Source organism: Podarcis melisellensis, assembly GCF_964234715.1.
Source record: "Podarcis melisellensis genome assembly, chromosome: 18".
Lineage (NCBI taxonomy): Eukaryota > Metazoa > Chordata > Lepidosauria > Squamata > Lacertidae > Podarcis > Podarcis melisellensis.
In genome coordinates this window covers 12,747,048-12,767,099 of record NC_138536.1, presented here as the reverse complement: position 1 = coordinate 12,767,099, position 20,052 = coordinate 12,747,048, and the positions used below count along the sequence as shown (strand labels likewise).

The 20,052-nt window shown below is 47.8% G+C and overlaps 1 protein-coding gene and 1 long non-coding RNA gene across 2 annotated transcripts in view; both read right to left on the bottom strand.

Moving 5' to 3' along the window:
• Positions 1–20,052, bottom strand: part of LOC309361024 — a 215,087-nt gene that overhangs the window by 141,309 nt on the left and 53,726 nt on the right. The gene's annotated exons all lie outside the window — the stretch shown is intronic.
• On the bottom strand, positions 4,466–7,067 carry GADD45B (growth arrest and DNA damage inducible beta). The gene is made up of 4 exons (XM_081896036.1): positions 6,732–7,067; positions 6,519–6,620; positions 5,683–5,899; positions 4,466–4,637 (listed from the first exon to the last, which is right to left on the bottom strand). Exons 1-4 carry the CDS (start codon positions 6,773–6,775, stop codon positions 4,524–4,526), a joined length of 477 nt encoding a protein of 158 aa, XP_081752162.1. The 5' UTR covers positions 6,776–7,067; the 3' UTR covers positions 4,466–4,523.

Below are 20,052 nucleotides of genomic sequence, written 5' to 3'. Positions count from 1 at the left end.
CTTTACCTTTAAACTTGATCTGAGGAGGAAGGGCCTTTTCTGCAGGGGCTCCTTCCTGACTGAGGTTCACCTTTTGCAGAGTTAGACCACCATTTCCCTTAATTCCTGCTCCCATCCGCTCCAGAACCTGCCCTTCCCCGCTCCCAAACCCCCAAACCCATTGCATCCTAGAATTGTAGAGCTGAGTGAGGTCCCCAGGGGCCATCTAGCCCAACCCTCTTTTGCGTGCTAAGCAAGCACTCCACTGCACCCGTCATTTTGCACCAGCGCTTTCTCTGCTAAGTAGTGGAACAAGTAAAAAAAAAAACCAGACTTCAAAGTTCAGAAACTCCCCCTGCAGCAGGGGCTTCCCCACCCTGGGCACCCAGTGGGTGGTGAGGGGGGTGGGGGTGGGGAGCCATGGGCCCCCCCACGTGTGGGTTGCCAGCCCAGATCTCATCTGCAGCTTACAGGAAGCCAGAGAGAGCTGGGCCTGCGGTTGAGGAGGCTGTGTGTTTGTGAGTGTGTCACACCTCAGGGGAAAGGCAAGGTGGCTTTTTATCGCTCTCTCTCCACCTACAACAGCATTGCAAAGGGGAAAAGAAACCCCCCAACTGACGCTGAAAAGCCAGAAACTGCGTGATCAGCGGGAACACCCTCCGGCCTGGGTGAGCACCCAAGGGTGCTGCATCTGGAAAGACCCATGTTTCGGTGACTCCTTTTTTGGGCGCACACTGAGCAAGCCCCCCCAGAATTCACGGCCTGAGGAAGGGTTCGGAAATTTGGCCTTGCTTCTGGGTTATTTTACCTTGTTGCTTTGCATTTGAAATAATCTAATAGAAAAAAAAATTTTAAAGGGGGTTTTGAAAGAGAAAGACAGAAAAAGGGAAAAAAATCCACCTTGAGGCAAAAACTTTCTGTCGTGTTGGAATCTGCAGAGACAAGCTTGAAAGAGGAGAGCCTGAGAAGTGGATGGGAGAGAATAAGTATGCAAATGTTTAATTCTTTTGCATATTGGGGTGCATCTTCTTTACATAATCCTCTCTCCTGTGGTTTCTTAAGGAGGGGCAAAAACCTTTGCTGATTGCTAAGACTTCTCTCTGGATTGAGGGAACTCCTGCCTCTTGAGATGCTGCCAGGCCTCTCCTTCTAAGCCATCTTGAGGGCTAGTGGCTTGTGGAAAAGGGTTTACAAGGAAAACACCACCACTTGGTTAAGTGTTTTGCTGCAAGGGCAACAAGAGAGTCTTTGCAGCATCATAAAGCAATAAGGACTGTTCTCTGGCCGGCATGGATTTTATGGGTTACAAAACCACAGAACTGTAGTGTTGGAAGGGACTCTTTGAGGGTCAGCTTGCCAAAGCCCTTGCAATGCAGGTTTCCTGCATCTTGTTGCAAACACAGCCTTCTGGTGGGGGTGGACTCTCCTTCGCTGGAGGTTTTTAAAGAGAGGTGGAATGGGCATCCGGCAGGGATTCTGTGTCTGCCATTCCTGCCTTGCGGGGGTTGGACAAGATGACCTTTGGGGGTCCCTTTCAGCTCTACAAGTCTGTGATTCTATTTTTCCAGGTCATCAGTATCTGTCTTTTTGCTGTATTAAGGGCAAACGCAACTCCCTTTAACAATTGGATTGGATATCTTCAGGGAAGTTTTTCATGGTTGATGTTTTATTGTGCTTTTAATATTTTGTTGGGAGCCTCCCAGAGTTGCCTGGGCAACCCAGTCAGATGGGCAGCATATAAATGATAAAATTATTATTATTATTATTATTAGTAGTAGTAGTAGTAGTAGTACGAACTTGCTACACATGAACAAGTTGCAGACACAAACATAGACTTGTCATGGACAAATTTGACAATATTTGGAATTCATTTTTATAAATACCATATTAGGTTAAGGTCTGGTTAATTACAATAAAAATGCTTTTTATTTTTGCAACGTACACAATATTGTCGTTGTTCTGTTCTATTTAGTTTTCTACATGAGTACTATCTCTAGTTTCTTCATTTTTGTGTCTTATCTTGTTCTGTGCACATGTACTTTTGTACTTTTTATTTTTCAATAAAGAATATCAAGGTTCTGAGCTTGCAGTTCTTGTACAAAAGCTTTCCAATCCTCCCTAAAATCTGCCTCTTCTTGATCTCTAATTTTTATAGTTCGTCATATTCTGTCCATTTTATCTGCCCCTCTCCTTTGGAAGGTGTCGCCTCCTCTTGCCATTTTTGCATACATAATACCCTCACTGCCGTTGCTTCATATAGAAATAAGCTTGTCTGCCTTTTTGGAATATTCATCTCAGTTATCCGTAATGGACTGACTTCTGGGGTTTTTTTTAAGAGTTGCCTTAAATATTTTCTTTACCTCATAGTAAACCATCTCCCCCAAACCCTTAGCCACTCAAAATGTCCACCACATATAGTAAAAAGTACCTTTGACTTCTTTGCATTTCCAGTGGATACCTGACTCAGATTTATGCATTTTTGCTCAGTTACTTGATGTCAGAGACCACCTGCCACTAGCGAGTCACAGGGTTGGGAAACCCCCGTTGCTCTTCTGTGAAACAGGAATGATGGTCACAGGGCTCTTGTGAAGTCAGAGCAATTTTTATAAAGTCCAGCCACCCCCCTCCAGGCCGGGTGACCAGCTCAGAATGCGGATTTTGCACACTTGTGACCGAGGAACAAGCCTGGGCTTTGGCCATTGAGACACTGGCAGATTTTTCAGAAAGCACCAACTGTGGTGGAGTCAGTGAGGCAGTTTGAAAGGCGGTGCCGTGTAGTGGTTCAAGGGTCAGGCTGGGATTTGGGTTCAAATTCCTGTTTGGCTGTGAAGCTTGACCTTTGGGGCAGCTCACTGTCTCTTGGCCTGGCCTACCTCACAGGGTCGTGGGATTAAATGAGCTCTCCGGAATAAAGAGAAGCTGGGCTATAAATGCAATTATTAATAAGTTTGCTCTCCCGGCATCAGGGGCTCCCCTTCTTGACTTATGCTCCCCGCAAACCACAGCATTTGGGGGCAGGTTAAGGCAAGAAGAAGAGGCAATGCTGCTTTATTTGGCCATTTGTAACTGACTCCAAACACCTGACACAAGTGAGTTGCTTCAGCAGGTTACAACTCCCTCTCCCAGCAATCCTTAGAATTTTGTTTTGCAGAGATCACCCCCAGATTTTCTATTTTAAAAATAACATTCCTCTAAAGAGGCTTTGGAACTGCTATAAGGACTCTTTGTTTCATGAGCACCAAATGGGGTGAGATCAAGTATGATCCAATAGTTTTGATCTCGGGCAAAACCATTTTAGAGCTGCAAAGTATTTAACCCACCAGAAAGGGCTTTCGATGAAGAGGAGGGACTTGCAGGCCTTGCTGGAGAAATTGGACAGTTCCTACATAGTGTATTCCTCAATGCTAAATGAGTAATTGTGATGCTTAGCTTATTTTTCCATTGTTGCTTTGTTAACTGTGTTTTATAGATTGCGATTTTTTCAGTGAAGATTTGTTAATTATTCTATATGATTCCATTTGATTTATGCTGTATTTCTATTATGTTCTATCATTGTTATTCATTGTTCGTAAGCCACTCTGCAACTCATTATATTTTTTAATGCCACTTTTCATTCAAATAAGTCAAACATCAATCAATCAATCAATCAATCAATCAATCAATGCATTACTTTGAAGTCTTTTGTTCAACCACAAAGAATTCAGGTGACCAGCTGTTTGCAGGGCAATGACCACACGACCCTGTTGAGGACTGCATTGCTGGGGTTGGGCAAGATGACCCTCAGGGGTCCCTCCCAACTCAATGGAAAAAAGTCTGCCTTTGCAAAGCTGGTGTGCTCCAAGGCTGCAAACACGCCCCACCCCTGCAGCTCAAAAAAGCCTCTGAGCACAGCACCAGGTTGGCAAACGAGATGGCAGATTCAAGAAACACAGGTCATGCTTCACTTTCAGAAGGTAACAATTTTTTTTATTGCAGCTTTTAAAATCAGATATAAGAATATATAGATGTATTCGATTCTCTCTCAGTGCAAAAAAGTCATTTTGCGTGTTTTTTCTCTTAAATAGATAAATAAGAACTTCTCTGCATCCAGTTCATTTTTTAATTTTTTAAAAAAGGAGTTCATTTGCAAACTGTCTTTTTTTTAAAAAGCTGTCCCGCAGACGCTGAGGATTCTGCTTCCGTCTGCCCTTCTCTCGGCAAGAGGGCATCTGTGCAATCCTCCCCAAGGCAGCAGATCCCTTTCCCGGCAGCGCAAAGGAAGGCGTGGCCCTCCTCTTCCTCTTCCTCCTCCTGCTGAGCAGTCAGCTGACGCAGGAGCTTGCAAGTCAGCAGGTCACCAGGCAGCCTCCTCCTCCGAGAGATCATCTCGCTCTCGTCACCATCATCGCCTCTTCTCTGACTCACCACCCACCACTCTGCTTCTGCTGGGGCGGCAGTCGTGGTTTCGGTTAGTTTTTTTCTTAACAACAATAACAAAAGAGAACGCTTTCTCTTCCCTTCTCGGTTTATTTTTCCCAGTTGGCAAGCTGGCATCGTGGGGCGGCTCAGCGAGCCTGGAGGGTGATATAGGGCACCCACTCGTTGTTGCAGCGGCTCTCTTCGCAGTAGCTGGCAACCTCTGCCAGACCCTGGGTCTTCCAGGAATCCGTGTGCGGGTTCTGTGGGAGAGAGCGGGGAGGGAAGACACGTGAAACCTCCAGTTGCAAAAACAAGATCCTTTTCAGAATGTCAGAATACAAGGACCCAGGAGAGACCAGGGTTCAAATCCCTGCATTTGGCCATGAAGCTCAGGGGGTGAGCAGTTACTATACCTCTCTTCCTAGCCTACCTCACAGGGGTGTTATGGGGACTGAGCGAGGGAGTGGAGGAGAACTGCATATGACACCTTGAGGGGCCTGTATCTTCTTGAAGGGCATATAAACATGGCAAATAGATAATAAGAAAAGCATTCTGCCCCCATCTTGCAATCCAGAAGGCAGCTCAGGAAGTGTTGTTTACACAGCTCACATCTGGCTGGGCTAAACTGCGCATGTGCGCTCTCTCTCTCTCTCTCTCTCTCTCACACACACACACACACACACACACACATACGAGCAAAAATGACATTTCAGGAATTCCTCCCCTCCCTGGAGGAAGGAGGACATTCCGATCTGGGCCAGTCAGGGGAGCTTGTCAGTTTCCCAAATGGCGCTGAGACAACAGACTATTCCCTTCCCCCCTAGACATGTTGGGGCGATATGCCCCCTTCCCATAGTAGGAAGGGCCTCCCAAGGACCATACATGACCGCCGGCTAGGACATGATGGCCGACCTCCCCAAAAGCTGTCCCTCACATTTGTCCACCTCCAGAACTTCTCTTTTTAAGAAACAAAACACTATAAAACTGCAGGATGCAGCATGAAAGCACCCATCTCTCCCCTGCTGTAGCAAGGCTAAGGCTTGCAGGCTGGGCATTTCCCCCTGCTTGTGGACCACCAGAAACACTGCCCAGGCTTGTGCCCCAGAGGGTCACTTTGGTGGTGCTAACGCAGCAGTTTGGCTTCACCCCCAGAGGGGCACTCCATTGATCCCGGCCGGCCTGCACCCTCCCCATTTCCCGACCAGGCGAGTCTCGCATGTGCAGCTGGTGAGGCTCCTCTCCTGGCGCCGTCCCAGGAAAATTCGGGCATGCCAGGGCCACGTGGGCGCTGCCAGCTCAACTCACCGTCACCAGGATGCAATGCAGGTCCTGTGGCTCCGCGGTGTCCTGGGAGCCATCTCCCAGCACGGCCGCCAGCCGCTCCATGCCGGACACGCGCAAGATGTTGATGTCGTTGTCACAGCAAAAGGCCTGGATGAGCGTGAAGTGGATCTGCAGGGCAATGTCATCCTCGTCTTCTTCATCGATGGCCAGCAAGCAGAGGACCACGCTGTCCGGGTCCCTGGAGAGAGGAAGGGGCAGGAGAGTTAAGGGCGGCTCTTTCCAGCCCAAGTCCCAAACCAGGGCCTTCCTCCACCGAGGCTCCCTTAGCCCATTTGCAAATTTGGCTTCATTTTAGCCCCCGATTAAAAAGTTACACACTCTATTTTATCTACCTATTAAAATGTTACATATTTTATTTTAGCTACTTATTAAAAAGCTACACAATCTTAGCTACCTATTAGGAAGATGTGCATTTTAGTTGCCCATTAAAAAGCTACATGCTTTATTTTTTAGTTACAAAAGTGTATATACTAAAAGTTATCTGTTTCCATCTATTTCTATAGTTACATCTTATAAGTAAGTTACTTTTTGTTTTCTGTTTTTTACTTTTTTATTGTTGCAAGGTTTGGCTTTCCTAGATGCAAATCAAAGTTGCCTCCCCCCACTTGCAACAAAATTTATCCATTTCTGAAAATAAATGAATATAGTTGCTTGTATGTTTCAAAAAGCAACGATTCGCACGCCCTGTGAATTTGAACTAAACTGGCAGCACAGACAAAGCCTTGCTTTTGAAACACACACACAAACCACAAGAGTCACTTACTGGAGCCAGAAAAATGCAATAAAAAATGACTTACACATTCATGAGTTTGGCAGACTCGTAGACCCCAACTGTCAAGGCCCCCTGCCTCTGGGCGGCCACCAGGAGCTGCTCCACAGCTTCGCTTACTGACTTCATCCTTTGGGGGAGAAGAAGGGAGAGAACAAATGAGATTTTGGCACCAGGAGCAAAAAAATCCAGAGCAGAAACTTCCACTCCACTCCCCCCCCCCCCCCAGACACAAACTTACTTGTTTTCTGTGTTATCGCAAGACACCAGCTCTTCCAGAGTCATGTTGCAATTATAATCCACAGTGGCGCAAAAGGGGGGAAAAACCAGTCCAGGTAATGCCAGAAAAATTGGTGGGTTTTTTCTTCCTTTCCTTCCTTTCTTCCAGCAAAGCAGTTTCCCCACAAGCCAGAAAATCCAGAAGGTCCTGCGAATAAATCCCAGCGGAAGGACAAGGCGATTTCCAAAGTGGTGGAGGAAAAATAACAATGCACAACAAGAGAAATTAAGATCCAGTCCAGCACAGACGCTGCTTCGGCGGCGGATCGGATTCTGACTCGGCCAGAACAGCTGACGGCGCTTTTTATAACCTCCCCAGGAGGGGCGGGGCTCGAATTGGTCCTTTCCCCCTTCTGATTGGCTCTCGAGCCGCAAGGGTCGGCTCCGGGAGCCCCCGGATTGGCGGAGGCGCGCAGGAGCCACCACGTGGGGGAGGAGAAATGTTGCAACTCGGAAAAGTCCGAAGGAGGCGCTTTGCTCTTGCGCGGCTGTTTTTTGCTGCTTCAAAGAATTGCGTGTTTGTTTTTTCTTTTCCACCCCCCCCCCTTAAAAAAGAAGAAGCGAGTTTCGGTTTATTTTTCCCAGCAGCAACAGCAGCAGTTCCTGCTTAGGAGAAGATTTCCACAGAAAACAGGGCCGGGCGTAATGGGGAGCTTTCTGGCTGCGCGCCCCTGTTTTGCAATGGGAGGGAGCCAGGGCGAAATAGGAATTAATAAGAACAGCAGCAATCGCGTAAAAAGAAGCAATGCAAGGCAATGCAACACACAGCGCCAAATTTATAGTAATTGCAAAAATAAATTACGCAAGGCGGTTGGATCAGCATGCACGGATAGGCTTTCCCTACAAAACCGTTGGGGTCGCTTTTCTTTCTTCAAAATCATTGGGATTTTTTTTTTTAATGCAAACCTGTTGCACTCAAATAAAAGAGACGTGTTTGCAGGCAACGGAGAGAGCGAAAATAAAAGTGGGCTTTGATGAGGGTAGTGGGCTGGTGGGGGCGCTGTGCCCCCTCCCCACTATGCAAGGAGGAGGAGGAGCAGCCGGGCGCGTGGCGTGGGCTGTGCAAATATCACTCGTGGTTTCACACTCCTCTGACTCACTCGCTGGAGCTTGCACATTTTTTCTCGGGTGTGTGGGGAGAAAAGCCACGCATGCAGCTTGCGAGCTCCATCCACCCCTCAAAAAACCTCTCCCTAATACAACCCCCCCAACCCCGCGCCCCCCCCCAGGCCTGAAGTCCATTCCTGCACTTTGGAAATTGCACCTTTTTCTTCAAAACCCCATTCTCTCTCTCTCTCTCTCTGACCTCCCCCACCACCCTTAAAAACAGACAAACGCCCTAGTAATTTCACTGGTTTCACTAATTGCAAAATCCCACAGTGTCAGTTTTGCTCCGGAGCAAACGCGCCCCCGACCGAGCTGGCGAGACGCAGGATCTGTGCAACTCCCCGACTCAGGAAATCAAGGCGCAGAGCTCTGCTCTCCTTTTTTGGCGGCGAGTCGGACCCCTGCCAAAGTGGGTGACGGGTCAGCCATCGGTCTGGCACGCGGCTTGACCCCGCTTGCACCCAGAGACGATCCGGTTTTACAACCGCGCCGCGCAGGAGAGATGACTCAGCCCCGACTCAGCAAACCCAGCCCGGTTCGGATGGGGACAAAAAGTGCTGTTTTCGAGAGTGAATTATGTCTATGAGCAAGAGGAGATGTGATGGAGAAGGAGGAACCAGGACCGGCCGGGATCAGACCCACCCAACCCACCTCCCTGTCTCCAGCAGGGGACGGTCAGACGACCCCCCCCCCAGACCTCTATTTCTTTATTTCATGAAATTTATGCACTGCAAAAAATAAAAACAATACCTCAAAGTAGTTTACAGGAAAGACAAAACCAAAAAATTATTAATAAGAAGAATTAGTAAACTGGACCACTCAGTCAAAAGAGCATGAGACTCAATCTGAGGGTTTGGGGTTCGATCCTCACGTTGCACATTGCAGGGGTTGGACTGGATGACCTTCAGGGTCCCTTCCGACTACCATTCTAGAAACTGAAGGAAATAGACTTATTAAGGCAGAAATTATAAGTTAAGCAACAGAAGAGGAAAAGCAGATTAAAACATGCATCAGCTTTCTGAACCAGTGGGCAAAGGTGCTTTTAAAAGGCACCAAAAAGAGTCCAGTGAATGAGTCTGCCTGATGTCAATAGGCAGGGAGTTCCAAAGGTCAGGAGGAAAACAACCTCTCCAGTCAACATGGCAAGGTAGATTGCTCCTGGAGCTGGAGGATTGCTCAAAGAGTAAGGCTTGCTCCAGGAACAGAACAGGCCAAGAACCATCTGGCATCTCCAGGGAGCCCACAAGACGAAACGCTCCCTGAGCCTGGGGGCTCTGGTGACTAAGGGCTGCGGGCAGGATTCTCCCTCTCCCACCATGGATTTGCCTTAAGGCCCCCCCTGATGTAAAACCCCCTAAAAACTGGTAGCCACACATCTTGTGGCAGTGAGTTCCATACATTTCTTGTAGGCGGCTTATTATTAATAATAATGATAATGTTATTCTTTATACCTGGCCAAGACCTTGTGCACTTAGAACCTGCTGCCGCTCCGCATAATTGTCTAACTCGCCCCCCCCCCGAAAGTTCTAGGGTCACACAAAATAGAGAAGTTGATCTCTCTGATCTCTTTCACAGATTTTATGACCTATTTACATATCTGAGGTTGCAACTTAAAAATAAATTAAATTAAGGCAAGTGAGAAGCAGTATGGTTAGAGTGACGGCCTAGCAGTGGGCTCTGGGTTCAAATCCCTCCTGCCACATTGTTCATTGAATGACCAGTTATGATTTCCTGGCCTGACCCGCCTCACAGTGGGGTTGGGGGGACAAAGTGGTTGGAACCCCGACGCAGCAAGGAAGCTAACTAGACATGCAAATGATATTAAATTGAACAAATGTAATTAAGCGGATTTGAAGTATGTATTTATTTATGGGGACAATTTTGGGGTGGGTACGATGACTGGGGGTCGCGAGGATCAGCCGGGCACATGATGGGGACCAGAGAGTAGTTTTGTTGTGCACTCGCACCCAGCACCCTGCAAACTCCAGAGGAGCGAGCCCGCCCTCTGGTGGCCAAGTGCAGGAGCAGCACCCACTGCCAGGAGGCAAATTAATAATTCCTCCTTCTGCCACAGCACAGAAGGAGAGAATTGTGGGTCATCCGGTCCAACCCCCTGGGGTGCAGGAATCGCAGCTCAAGCATCCAGGACAGATGCCATCCCACCTGTGCTTAAAAACCTCCACGGAAGAAGAGTCCTGAACCTTCCCAGGGAGACCATTCCACTGTCGATCAGCTCTTACTGTCAGAAAGTTCTTCCTGTTGTTTAGTCAGAATCTCTTGTCACTTGAAGCCATGGGTTCGAGTCCTACCCTCCAGAGCATGAGAGAACAAGCTTGTTCCCTTTTCCACATGGCAGCCCTTGAGATGTTTGAAGATGGCTCTCAGTCTCCTCTTTTCCAGGCTAAACAACTCCTTCAACTGTTCCTCATAGGGCTTGGTTTCCAGACCTGGATCATCTTGGCTTCCCTAGACAATAAGGACTAGTCTCTTGAGAATGCTTGAGATTCACAGGGTTGGGGAAGCCTTTTGTCCTTGTTATAATACTGCATAATGAGCACATTTAGTAAATAATGTTTTATTCTCTTAAACTTCTAGTTGCAATCTGATTTGAGACAACTAAATGTATATATTAATAACAATAATAATCTGAACTGAATTAATGGCCAGATGGGTCACCAACTGTTATGGTGTTACTAACCGTGCCTTGAACTTGGCAAATTGGCAAGCGGTGCATATCTCTGAGTGCAGCTGCTATATGCTGACCAGGCTGGGTTCCTGCCAGGAATTGTGCCGCAATATATACATACATATATATATATATATATATAGGGACGCAGGTGGCGCTGTGGGTTAAAGCCTCAGCGCCTAGGACTTGCTGATCGAAAGGTCGGCGGTTCGAATCCCTGCTGCGGGGTGCGCTCCCGCTGCTCGGTCCCAGCGCCTGCCAACCTAGCAGTTCGAAAGCACCTCCGGGTGCAAGTAGATAAATAGGGACCGCTTACCAGCGGGAAGGTAAACGGCGTTTCCGTGTGCAGCTCTGGCTCGCCAGAGCAGCGATGTCACACTGGCCATGTGACCCGGAAGTGTCTCCGGACAGCGCTGGCCCCTGGCCTCTTAAGTGAGATGGGCGCACAACCCCAGAGTCTGTCAAGACTGGCCCGTACGGGCAGGGGTACCTTTACCTTTTACATATATATATATATATATATATATATATATATATATATATATATGCAGGTTTTGGTGTCCTCGGGTGTCTTCCCGTGTAAAAGTTGGGGTGTCTAGGCGACGTTTCGACGAGGTCTCACTCGTCATCTTCAGGCTGGTGCTTTCGGCTTCTTGTTACTGGAACAGAGCAGGATCTCAGTGTTTGAGTTCCTATAAATACTGTTGAGGGGTGTGGTGTATAGCCTCCAATGTTCTGGGCAGAGAGGAAGTTCCCAGGCTAGTGTGCCTTTTCTTCTTTTGTTCCTTAATTACTTGAGGGATATCTTGAGTGATTTCTTGAGTGATATCCTGAGTACCACTTAGGTGGGTCATTAGGTGTGGATTAGTTGCTAAAGTCTTTGTGTCTTGACCTCTTGAACTTTGTGAAGAGTTTTTCTGAGAAGATGGCTGTACTGCACTTAGTTGTGCTCTGGCTTGGCTTCGTGTATAGGGGCGAGCTGTGGTTTTGTGGCCTGTGTCAGCCAGATCTGTGTAGGGATTGCAGGGGGGTGCAGCATCCGGAGGTGCCACCATGGTTTGGCTACTGGATGGTGTCTGTAATTTATCTGTGGAGAGGGTCTGGGTTTGGGTCTGGTGTGGTTGATTGGTGATGGCGTTCTGTGTGCCTCTGGATCTGGTGTCAGTTTTTGTGGGGAGGGCTAATTTCCAGATGTCTGGCAAGCGGGATGTGTCATCACGCTTGTTCATGTTGTGAGGGTGTTTCTCTATCTCGATGGCTTCCATGATTATTCTCTTGTGGTGATGTTCCATGTTAAAGAGCAATTTGGAATCTGCAAAATTAATTTCGTGTCCTGTTTCTTTCATGTGTTGGAAAAGAGAGGAAGCAAAACCTACATCCTAATGACCTACTTGTGAGCTTCGATGTTGTATCTCTCTTCACACAAGTGCCCATTAATGAAGCCTTGACAGCCATTCAAAACAAATACAATCCCCCCGAATACATCTTGGACCTGACCAACCACTGCCTAACCAACACGTACTTCATCCACAATGGACAAAGATACAAACAGATAGAAGGAGCACCTATGGGATCACCCCTCTCACCGGTCATCGCAAACCTGTACATGGAACACTTTGAAACCAATGCTTTAGACAAGTCAGAACACAAACCCAAACTTTGGCTCAGATATGTTGACGACACCTTTGTAATTTGGCCACACGGGAAGGAAAAACTGGATAGCTTCCTCACACATCTCAACAGCCTACACCCCAAAATACAATTCACTATGGAAATAGAAGCCAACAACCAACTTCCCTTCCTTGACGTCCTAATCTACAAAAAACCTGATGGCTCCCTAGGACACACTATCTACCGGAAAAAAACACACACCAACCGCTACTTACATGCACAATCACACCACCACCCTGCACAAATAAACTCCGTAGCCAAGACTCTCATCTCCAGAACCAAACGCCTGGCTGACAAAGACCACTTGACAACTGAGTTACAGAATCTCTCAAATGTGTTAATTGCCAATGGATACCAGCAAAACAGGGTTACGAAGCTAATCCAAAAAGAAACACCCCCCAAAAACCAAGACACAGAAGAAAACAATGGCATGGCCCTCCTTCCTTATATCAAGGGCACTACAGATAAAATTAGCAAAATCCTCCATAAACACAATATCAAAACAGCCTTTTGCACCAACCAAAAAATAGCCAATATCCTCAGAAACCCCAAGGATAAAATCCAGTTGGAAAACCAAGGGGTCTATGAAATACCCTGCAAAGTCTGCCCAGCCACGTACATTGGACAAACAAACAGACGAATAAATGCACGTATCGCAGAACACAAGAATGCCGTCAAAAAAGAAGAAAAAACTTCCTCTCTTTTCCAACACATGAAAGAAACAGGACACGAAATTAATTTTGCAGATTCCAAATTGCTCTTTAACATGGAACATCACCACAAGAGAATAATCATGGAAGCCATCGAGATAGAGAAACACCCTCACAACATGAACAAGCGTGATGACACATCCCGCTTGCCAGACATCTGGAAATTAGCCCTCCCCACAAAAACTGACACCAGATCCAGAGGCACACAGAACGCCATCACCAATCAACCACACCAGACCCAAACCCAGACCCTCTCCACAGATAAATTACAGACACCATCCAGTAGCCAAACCATGGTGGCACCTCCGGATGCTGCACCCCCCTGCAATCCCTACACAGATCTGGCTGACACAGGCCACAAAACCACAGCTCGCCCCTATACACGAAGCCAAGCCAGAGCACAACTAAGTGCAGTACAGCCATCTTCTCAGAAAAACTCTTCACAAAGTTCAAGAGGTCAAGACACAAAGACTTTAGCAACTAATCCACACCTAATGACCCACCTAAGTGGTACTCAGGATATCACTCAAGAAATCACTCAAGATATCCCTCAAGTAATTAAGGAACAAAAGAAGAAAAGGCACACTAGCCTGGGAACTTCCTCTCTGCCCAGAACATTGGAGGCTATACACCACACCCCCTCAACAGTATTTATAGGAACTCAAACACTGAGATCCTGCTCTGTTCCAGTAACAAGAAGCCGAAAGCACCAGCCTGAAGATGACGAGTGAGACCTCGTCGAAACGTCGCCTAGACACCCCAACTTTTACACGGGAAGACACCCGAGGACACCAAAACCTGCATTCCTGTACCCGTGAAAATCTACGAAAGCATATATATATATATATATACATAAAATATAATTGTAATTGTAATTATATATAATATAATTGTGGAACATGGGTGGCACTGTGGTCTAAACCACAGAGCCTTGGGCTTGCTGATCAGAAGGTCAGCAGTTCAAATCCCCACAACAGGGTGAGCTCCCATTGCTTGGTCCCTGCTCCTGCCCACCTAGCAGTTCGAAAGCACAAAGTGCAAGTAGATAAATAGGTATCGCTCAAGCTCTGGTTCGCCAGAAGCGGCTTAGTCCTGCTGGCCACATGACTTGGAAGCTGTCTGCGAACAAATGGCCTATAGAGCGAGATGAGCGTGCATCCCCAAAGTCGTTTCTGACTGGACTTAACTGTCAGGGGTCCTTTACCTTTACCTTTATCTTTACCTATTATTATAATTATTTATTACATTTTTATACCACCCTCTGCAGATCTCAGGGTGGCTCACAACATGAAAATACAAGATAAAAAAAAATAACTACAAAAACAATAAAAACAAGAACAACCAATAATCTCCCCCTACACATTTTAAAGAGGCACTGGATGTTAATCAGCAAAAGAACTGGAAGAAGAGGAATCATTTCAGCTGGTGCCTTGGGGAGAGTGTTCCACGAACAGAGAGCCACCATAGAAAAGGCCCCGTTCTCATGTGCCCCCTCTGGACCTCTCATGGAGGAGGCACATGAAGAAGGGCCTCAGAAGATGATCTCAGGGTCTGCGTCGGTTTATACAGGGAGAGACGGTCCTTCAGGTATTGCGATCCTGAGTCATTTAAGGCTTTATAGGTCAAAACCAACACTTTGAACTGGGCCTGGAAACCAGTTGGTAGCCAGTGCAGTCAGACCAGGATCAGTGTAATATGCTCAAACCATCTTGCTCCGGTCAGCAACCTGGCTGCTGAATTCTGCACCAGCTGAAGTTTCCGAACCGTCTTCAGAGGAAGCCCTACGTATAATGCACTGCAGTAGTCTAACCTTGAGGTTGCCAGAGCATAGACAACAGCAGGCTCTCTCTGTCCAGAAAGGAGTGTAGCTGGGCCACCAGCCAAAGGTGATGGAAGGCACTCTGGGCCACTGAGGCCACCTGAGCCTCGAGCGACAGCAAAGGATCCAGGAGGACCCCCAGGCTACGAACCTGCTCCTTCAGAGGAAGTGTAACCCCACTCAGAGCAGGCACTCTCCTGCCCATCTGGTCTAGGGAACCCCGCACTAACAGCGCCTCCAGCTTATCTGGACTGAGCTTCAGTTTGTAGGCTCTCATCCAGTCTGTGAGGCAAGACAGCAGTCCAGCCTGCAATTCTGGATGCCATTCTGGCATTTGCCGGCCCCTGTGAGAAGAGGGTGCTGGACCCCCTTGACCTGACCCAGCTGCTCCAGGCTCTTCCGGCTCCTTATGCTCGGATTTGCTGAAGGTTGATTACTGTGGAGCTGAGGGAACCTTCAAGATCTCCATGGGAAGATTATTCCCAAGCGCCCAAAGGCTGGAAAAATAGCCGGCTGCTGCCCCTTGCTGTCTAAAATTGGCATTACAAGCTCACGAGATTCTCTAGCAGCAGATGGTTTCCTCCGATGGAGCAAGATTTAATAGTGGCCCCATTTGCAACCTGCAATGTATTTCAAGCAGAATCTACTTGATATACAAACGAACAGGAGTGCAAATGGATGCTTTAGTTGAGGTTCCTACATTTCAGGGGGTTGGACTAGATGACCACTAGGGTCCCTTCCAACTCATTCTATGATTCTATGAAAAAACGAAATGCAGGGGACAGAATAAAATACACCACACAGTCAAAATAATTATTAAAGCCAGGCAGTTGGTGTGGTTGTTGTTGTTAATTGAACCAGCTAGTTTCTTTCTCTTGCCCGGGGCAATCCAAAGAACCAAGCAGCCAAACAGAGGCACCCCCCCCCCCCACATAGATCAATGAAAACCAAGGGGTTCCATAAGAACACAAGAAAGAGCCCGGCTGCTGCATCAGGCCAGGATCCCCACATGCCCCACAGGGAAAGCCATCCGAGCACAAAAGCCCTTTCCCCGCTCCTGGCCTGGGTTGCCCTTGTGAACAGACTGTGACCTGGGGCTACTGGCACCTCCCAGAAAGAGAAGCAACGGTTGCCCTCTCTGTCCTTCACTGCCACTGTTCTGGCTCAGATGATGCTCATCTCCCCGGTTGCTATGGCAACCAGAGACAGGGCAAGGCTCCCCTGTGGAGTGAAGATGCTGGTTGCCACAGCAACGGCCCCAGCATCCTCACCTGTGGATGGGAGGATCCAGGTCCTGTGCCCTCTGAAGATGCAGCTGTATAGCTGTAGTTTAATAAAAAGCAGCACCTGTAACTGCCCTTGAGTTGATGTTTTTACAAATGTCTTGGCAAAGTGTTTGCGCTTGGCATTTGAATCAGGGAGGCCCGACCCTGCTCTCTTGGCCTCTTTCAGCCAAACCATTTTAAATGTACAATATATGCCTGGTGTGTTTTCATGCCTGGTGTGTTTGAACACCCCATGTTTGTTCATTAATAAATCAGTTTAAATTGCTTAAGTTGCCGTTCTTAAAAAAATAAGCGCTGTTAATCTCATTCCATTTGTGAATTGCTTCCTGTGTGATCTCTTGAAGTGACTTCAGAGTAAAGACATCAATGGCTTAAAAAAAATCCATATTTATAAAAACATAGAATCTTAGGATTGTAGAGTTGGAAGGGATCTCCAAGGGCCATCTAGTCCACCCCCTGCAAGGCAGGAATTGCAGCTATTTCTGGAAATATATCTCTTGGTCTAACAATAAGGTGACAGTGAATCCATGTCCTAGTGAGAGACATCACCCCATAAAAAAATCAAAATAAAATTTAAATCAAAGCAAGTCTCCATTGCCCTCTCTCTGCCACATCTGGGCTTCAGGTAGACATAGTCTTGGTGAGCGTATATTTTGGCTCTAGATTTCCATGGACTTTGCAGAAGGTTGTGGTGTGGTAATAAGTTGCTGGGATTCTCAGGAGGCGGCGTCTGCTTTGAATGTGCAGTGTGTGCATGCATACACAATCTCAGTATCCTGTTTTTCGTAGAATCGAAGAGCTAGAAGGGACCCTGAGGGTCATCCAGTCCAACCCCCTACATTGCAAGAATCTCAGCTCAAGCATCCATGAGAGATGCCTATCCAACCTCTGCTCAAAAACCTCCAAGGAAAGGAAGGAGAACCCACAACCTCCCAAGGGGCCCATTCCACTGTCAAACAGCTCATAAATTCAGAAAGTTTTTTCGAATGTTTAGTCAGAATCTCCTTTCTTGTCACTTGAAGCCATGGGTTCGAGTCCTGCCCTTCAGAGCAGGATAAAACAAGCTTGCTTCCTCTTCCATGTGGCAGCCCTTGAGATATTGGAAGATGGCTACCGTACCTCCTTTCATTCTCTTCAGCTCCTTCAACCGTTCCTCTTAGGCCTGGTTTCCAGACCCTTGATCATTCTAGGTCACCCTCCTCTTCACATGTTCCAGGTTCAATTGTGGCAGCCATAATTGGACACACAGTATTCACCTTTTTTGCTGCAGCATCACACTGCCAGCAGCCAGGCGCTTATGGAGCCTCCAGGTCCAGAGGCAATCTATCCACATTCCTTGGTCCTTTGGGGCATTTGGTCCCTGTGAGAGCAGGAGGCTGGGCCAGATGGATCCCCTTGGAGCTGATCCAGCAAGCCCTGCTCATGTACATGCAGCACCCCCTCTACCGCTCACCTGCCTGCCCTTCCTTTTGCCTCATGCCCTCAGTCTGGACTCGCACACACCACCATGGGCAGCCATCCATCCTGCCACTGCCCCGACAACCTGAGCCAGGAGGAAGGGCGGTTCTGGGCTCTTCTTACCTGCAGGTTTTTAAGCAGAGCTTGGGTGACCATCTGTCCTGAATGCTTTAGCTGAGATTCCTGCCTTGCAGGGGGTCGGACTGGATGACCCTTGAGGTCCCTTCCAACTCTACAATTTTGTGATTCTATGAAGCCTTCCAAATGGAGAGAAGTCCAGCTTCTGACCCACTCCCCCAGCCACCTTTGCCCACGAGGCATCTCCAAAGACCAGGGCACTTTAGGGAGAAAAGCAACACGAAGCCCAGGCAATCTGTGACTCTTCCTCCTCCCTCCTTTCCGGCTACTCAGACTCTCAGCCGCCCCTTCAAGGTTTAACCTGCTCAGGGATTAAACTTTGCATGCGGTCAGGAGGCCTTAATCCCCCTCTGCAATTCCTGGGATTCAAGAGCATGCGGCTGATGTCCCTATTTTCATTGGAGAAATATTGGAGGGTCTGGAGTTATGCAAAGGGAAGTTTTATAGGGAAGTTTTTTAATGTTTTATGCTTTATTGTGTTTTTATACATGTTGGAAGCCACCCAGAGTGGCTGGGGAAACCCAGTCGGATGGGCAGGGTATAAATAGGAACATTACTACATTAATATTATTGTGGAATAGGATGTCCCCATTTCCATCAGGGAAATGTTGGAGGCTCTGCGGTTGTGGGTCCCATTAAGATTGGACTCAGCAAGTGTCCCTGCCTCTCGCCACAACTGAGGAAGGATTGCACACAAACTTTCTCCATTTTTTAAATAGATGATGATGGTGATAATTTATTATTTGTACCCCACCCATCTGGGCGGCTTCCAACAAAGATCAAAAATACATTAAAATGTCAACATTAAAAACTTCTCACATATTAAAAACTTTTTACATCGAACCTGCCACCACCAATGCCCTCCGTTGGCCAGCAATGCCCCAATCCACGCCTGCTTTTCAGTTGAAGAAGAGGGGCCCCTCTAGCCCAGCACCCTGGCCTCACGGGGCCAAGGATCAAGATTTCCAGGGCCTAGGAATCCAGGTGGACTGCCTCTGCACCTGGAGGCTCCATTAGAAGAGCCTGGCTTTTGGATCAGGCCAGTCTTCCTGTTCTCTCAGTGGCCAGGCAGATGCCCCAAAGGGAAACCTGTAAGCAGGATCTGAGCATGAGAGCAGCACTCCCAGACACTGGGATTCAGAAGCATCAATGCCTCTGTCTGAGGAGCCATCCTGGCTAGACGCCCTCAATAGCTCTCTCCTCTTCCAAAGCCATCCAGGTTGGTGGCCATTGCTGCCTCTTGTGGGAGAGAGTTCCACAGTTCAGCTCTGCACTAGGTGAAGAAATCCTTCCTCTTATCTGTCTGCATCACTGGATAGCTGCGAGTTCCAGTTTTACGAGGGAGCCTTTAAAATGCCGTTCAAAGTGCTCTGTGCAACCCAGAGGCTGTCACACTACCACCCTGGCAAAAAGACACCCAGCACCTGTGTTTGGCATTTTCTGTTTCCAAAGACACCCCAAAACAGAAGTCCAGGTCAAGAGAAGTCACAGTGCCACTCTCTTCTGCCTTGGTGAGGCCACACCTGGAATACAGTGTCCAGTTCTGGACACCCCAGTTTAAGAAGGATGTTGACAAATGTCCTTCAGCAGCTGCAAAGTGCCCTGCCCTGATGCCAACTGAAAGAGACCCTCCAAAGGTTCAGAGGTCAGGTAGGTGGGGGTTCTGAGCCTCTGAATGCAGCCAGAAGGTGCTGGGCTCTCCCTCAAGGGAGATTTTTCTACAGCAGTTGGGTGGCCACCCGTCAGGGGTTTTTCCACTGCAATTCCTGCATTGCGGGGGGTTGGGCTGGATGATTCTTGGGGTTCCTTCCAACTCTGCAATTCCATGATTCTAGGGTGCTCCCTGATTTTACAATATTAACACATTTATATGGTGCTTCCTGATTTTATACTTTTAACACTTACCTGTTGGGTTTCTCCTTCCCTGCTCCAGAGGCCGCAGTGGTCCCATGGCGGACAAATAGCTGGAGTAATTAAAATCGATTGGCCACTGAGTGAGGCTGGAGGTATTTAGGTCTCCTTCAAACTCTCAGCATGATCTAATTTATTGCATTTGGGGTGGGTGGAGGAAAAAACCTCGCCACAATCCCATTTCTCTGTGGACTCTAATTTCCCTTGATGGACATTTATTTACTTTAGAATATTGGGTGACCCGGCCATGACGCAGTTGGAAACCCTTCGAAATGACCCCATTGTGTGCGTGTTTTGGGGGTGGAGGAAGAGGGGGCCTCTGGGCATTCAATTACATCCTGCCAAGCTCCTGGGGAAAACTTTTGCAATTATCTCCTTTGAGTCAACATGGCTGCTTGAAAAATTCATGGCACCCAAAGGGGCAATTCTCCTGCGGATGCCAATTGGGTGACATGAGGTTGGCGTTGAGGTCTGTCTCCAAAAGTCAAGGTCCACCC